The sequence below is a fragment of the Cystoisospora suis genome, assembly GCF_002600585.1.
Source record: "Cystoisospora suis strain Wien I chromosome Unknown contig_4750, whole genome shotgun sequence".
NCBI lineage: Eukaryota > Apicomplexa > Conoidasida > Eucoccidiorida > Sarcocystidae > Cystoisospora > Cystoisospora suis.
The window spans coordinates 6,560-11,453 of NW_027157542.1; the positions used below are offsets into that span (position 1 = coordinate 6,560).

At 42.1% G+C, this 4,894-nt stretch overlaps 1 protein-coding gene across 1 annotated transcript; it reads left to right on the forward strand.

Annotated features, from left to right (window-relative positions):
• Nucleotides 1-889: 889 nt before the first annotated feature.
• CSUI_008471 (uncharacterized protein) lies at nt 890-4,744 on the forward strand (the record flags this gene model as incomplete). The annotated part of the gene is made up of 1 exon (XM_068068603.1): nt 890-4,744. A coding segment is annotated over exon 1 (3,333 nt), but the record flags the coding sequence as incomplete, so codon positions are not given.
• Nucleotides 4,745-4,894: the final 150 nt, after the last annotated feature.

Genomic DNA, 4,894 nt, shown 5'->3' on the forward strand with positions numbered 1-4,894 from the left:
TTCCTTCTCTTCATTCCTTCATTCATCTTAAGAAAATTTCTTCTTCTCCTTCTTCGTCTTCTTCCTCGTCGTCCTCCTCTTCGTATTCCTATTAGTAGTAGTAGTAGGGGTGTCGTAGTACATTTCTTTACGACTTACTTTATGGGCAGATAGATGGATGGAAACGGCTCGCGCGTGTATATCAAGATTCTCAACACGAACTGAAGAAGAAAAAGAAGAAGAAGAAAAGAAAGAAAGAAAAAAAGAGAGACTGTCCCTTAGGATGAGCTCGGGGTGTCTATACACCGTAAGCTGTCTCTTCTCCACTGTGCGTAACTTCTTGGCTGTTCTTTCAGACATCGATGCAGAGAAAAGAAGGATAAAGAGAAAGCAAAAATACCCTCTCTTCTTCTTCTTCTATATATCTCTCTTTCTTTACCTGTACACCTCCATACGCGAAGAAGAAAGGTCTCTTCTTTTTCTTCGCTCTCTTCTTTCTTTCTTTCTTTTTCTCTTCCTCTTGCTGTGTCTCCCCTTCTCTGTATCTGTCTCTCTTTTCTTCTGTCTCTCCTCCTACTTTTCTTTCTCTCCTTTCGCGTTGCCTCCATTTTTCTTCTTCTCACCCCCCCCAGTTAGATTTTTCTTCTTCTTATCCTTTGTTTGCCTCCTTTCTCTTCAGTCATTTCCCTGTCTCAGTCTCTTCAAGGAGAAGATGAGAGCTGACGAAGAAGTAGAAGTAGAAGAAAAGGAGACCCTTCCAGGGAAATGCATGCACGCACACATCGTCTCGATCTTCCCGCTTTTCTCGATTGAAGAAAAGTATCGACATGTCTGCAGTCGATATAAGAAGGATGTCTCCCTTCTTCTTCTTCCTCTTCTTCTTTCTTCTTCTTTCTTATTCTCGAAGGCTGCTCCATATTCCTCTAAATTACGATGACATTTTGGCTTGTCGTAAATCTCTCTTTTCAACATCGTGCATGATAGAAGAACGCGAGAGAGAGAGAGAGAGATAGATAGATAGAAGTTTATCTCTCGCTCCGTATAATTCTTTCTTCTCTTTCACCTCCTGCAAGGAAATACAGATAAATAGAGAAGAGACAAAAAGGAGACAATTGACTTCTCCTCTTTTTCTTCCCCTTCTTCAAGAGAGAGAGAAGAAAGAGTTTGGGCAGATCTTTCTTCATTTTCTTCCAAGTTAAAGAGGCGGTAGTGTAATCTCTTCTTTCTTTCTTTCTCAGCTTTCATTGAAGTTTCTTCCGCCCTCATTGTCTTGTGGAGCTACAACTTTCCTCTTCTTTCTTCTCCTTGTGCTTCTTCTTTCTCCTTGTCTCAACGACTTTATTTCGCCAGTTAAGAGTTGCTTAAATCTTTCATTTCCTTCTTCTTCTGTACTTCTTTTTCTCCGTCTTTCTGTCTTTCTCTTTTAGATAAAATGCGGGGAGGGAGTATAAGAGCGACTTATCTTTCTTCTCCTCCTCCTCCTCCTGCTGTCTGTCATCTTAAAGGCGATTTCTTTCAGTTCGAAGAAGCCTTTTCTTCACATCTTTCTTCTTCTTCTTCTTTCTCTTTATCGTTGAAGAATTCTACTTTCTTTAAAACTCATCCAGAGAGACTGATCGTTGTTCCTCTGTTTCACCTGCGATCCTTTTCTTCTTCATCTTTCTCTTCTTCCTCTTCTTTCTGTATTCGTTCTCCTTCTTCTCCTTCTTCTTCTTCTTCTCTTCCTGTAAGGTGGAGACATCCTTCTTCTCCGTCTTCTTCTACAGGTCCTGTCTCACGAGATCTAGATGAGAGACAGAGAGACTTCTCTTCTCTCTTTTCTTCTTCTTTACGCAAACTGTACAGTTTCCAGGAGAATCTTGAGACGGGCTCTTCTCCTAGAGAAAGGAGAAAGGTAAGAAAGAAGGAGGGAGTATTTAGAGAAACAAGAGAGGGAGATCTTCTTGGTGCCCCAGAAAGAAAGAGAGAGAGGAGTGACAGAGGAAGAGAAAGATGGAAAGAGAAGTTAAACAGAAAAGGAAGAAGAAGGGGTCTAGTCTGTACAGAGAAGTCAGCTTTTTCTCTTTCTCCGTCTTTTTCTTCTCTTTCACAAAGTAGAGATCTTTTCTCTCTTTCCCCTCGGAGACACCACCTCCACCAGTCAAGGCTTCTTTCTCAGAAGAAGATATCTTCTTTATATCAATCTCCATTCAATTCTCGTTTTAGCTCTACTGACAAAATTCACTTCAAGGATCTTGGGAGGCAGGTGTCTATACACTCGGGAAACACACGCGCCGACCTTCCTGATCTGTCGCTGTCTTCTTCTTCTTCTCTCTCGTCTTCTTTTCTTTCTTCTCTTTCTTCTTCTTCTTCTTCATCCAGTTCGACTTGTTTTCCTTCAGTTTCCTCTTCACCTTCTTCTTCTTCTCTCCCACATTCTTCTTCTTCTTCTCCATTTTCTTCTTCTTCCTCGTCATCGTTGTTATGTCCTTTTTCTTCTGTCTCCTCTTTTTCTTTCTTTCTGACACCTTGTCCTCTTCATGTGTTTTATCCCCTGACTCCTTCTTCTTTTCTTTCGTCTTCCTCTTTTTCTTTTCATCCATCCTTTTCTCGTTTCTGTCTGGCCCATCCGATCTTTCTTCCTTCTAGCGTTTTTCTTTCTTGCAAATCCTCATTCTCATCTTTCTATCATACCTCTCGCCGACGTGATCCTTTTCGAGCTGTCGCCGAATCGCAGTTAGAGAAATCTGAGGTGTCTATACACTCGCCTCGGGTGTATGGACACCTCTATCAACCTCGCTCCGGCTCTGAGAAACGTCTCCATAAGAGTTGTGTACAAGATGTTCCTCTCTATTTACTTCCTGCTTTGAATGAGAGAAATCTTCTTTCTCAAAACGCCTTGAAGAAGAAGAAATCTTACCTCTCTCTAAAGCAGTCATCCATGAAAAGACAGTTGAATGAAGAGGAAAAAGAAGAAGATGAACTTCTTTCTTCTCCTCCTTCTCTTCCTCCTCAGTTTCTGAAGATTCTTAAGAAAGATGGTCCGGTCGCTCCGAGTAGTCACCTCTATGCCCTTGATGGGGAGAATCCACATGAAGAGACAGATGAAGCTGTACGCGAGTATCTTCTTCGATCTCTTTTAAGATTACTCGCTACGGTGCGTATACAGCAACAAAGAATGAAGAGAGAGAAGACATCTCTCTCTTCTTCCTCTTCTGCTTCACGAACGTCTTCTTCATCTTCTTGCAATTCTCTTCAGAAGAAAAAGAAGAGAAGTCAGGAAGATCAAAAAGAAGAAGAAGAAAGATTTACATCGTTGTGTGGCGAAAGAAGGAAATACACTGAAGCGAAAGAGAAGAAGAGAAGAGAAGAAGAGAGAAAGGATGAAGAGAATGAAGAAGAGAAGAGAAAACGAACGAGAGAAAGAAGAAAAAGAAAAGAAGATGAAGAGGAAGAAAGGATGAATGGAGAAATAGAGAGAACGGAAGAGAAGAAGAAGAAGAAAGTTCTTTTCTCTTGTAGAAGACCCCTTGATTTAACAAGAGAGAATCTGAATCTTCTCGATCAACAGATTCTCAAGTGTATAGACACCTGGACAGCTCCTGAGATAGGATTACTTCTTCAAACACGTCGCGAACTTCGGGAAAGTCTGTCTTTCTATCCTCCTCTTCCTCGGCAAAATCTAAGACGCGAAGATCAAGAAGAAGAAGAAGCAATTAAAGAAGAGAAGAGAAGACGTGAGAGAGAGCAAGAAGAAGGAGAAGAAGAGGAAAGAGAAATAACTCGAATGCTCCTCAGGACCCTCGTGTATAAGAAAGATCAGCCTTTCTCTCAGTATGCGAGTTTATATGCCTTGAGATCTCTCGTAGAAGCTCCAAAACACAAAGACAAGACGCCCTCTGATGAGGACAATCGAGATATCGACGACCTCCAGTTGGTCGATGCGATCATGAAGAAAGTTGAAAGAAATCTAGCCAAATGTGATCTCGAAGTTCTCGCCCGAATAGCTAACGCAGTCTCCTCTATTCCTATCCCTCTCTCTTCTTCTTCTTCTGCAGATGACGGTATGTCTCTCAGCCTCGATCTGGGAGAGCGAGAAAGAAGACATTCGCAGCTTGGAGAGGTCGGGAGGGATGAACAAGAAAGACTAAAGCATCTCGAAGTAGAAGAAGAAAAAGAAGAAGGAGAAGGAGAAAGACGAGTGAAGAATGAAAAGAAAAAAGAAGAAGAGCAACAGTGGAATCGATTAATAGACAATCGATGTCGGTTTCTTCAAGCGGTAGCTCAACACATCTATGATACAGCCTTTCCTCTCCCTGCAAAGCAAGACCCTTCTGCTTCTTCTCCTCCTCTTCTCCTTTCTTCTCCAGCACATTCTTCATCTTTTCGTCTATCTCTAAGATCTCATTCTTCTTCTTCTCCTTCTTCTTCTTTTTCAACAGGTGATCGCTCATGGACCCCTAGCCGGGTCTTCATGATTCTCACAGCTTTCTCACGTACACCTCAGATTCCTCTTTCGATTCTTCTTCCTCTTTACGACACTTTAAAGCCGAAGGTCTTTGCCTTTAAGCTCCACTTCTCCCAAGCGATGCTTGCAGGAATTCTGTATGCCTATGCACGTCTAGGGACAGCAGAGGAAATGAAGACCGTCGAGATCTTCTCGGCGTTGGGAAAGGAACTTATCAAAAGCATCGAGACTGTCGATGCTGGGGTCCTGGGGGTCGTTATGAACGCCTATGCTACAGCAGGAGTCGTTCATAAAGAATTTCTCAAAGTCGTTAGACAAGTAAGTGAGAAAGAAAGAGTGAGAAAGAAAGAGTGAGAAAGAAAGAGTGAGAAAGAAAGAGTGAGAAAGAGAGAGTGAGAAAGAGAGAGTGAGAAAGAGAGAGTGAGAAAGAGAGAGTGAGAAAGAGAGAGTGAGAAAGAGAGAGTGAGA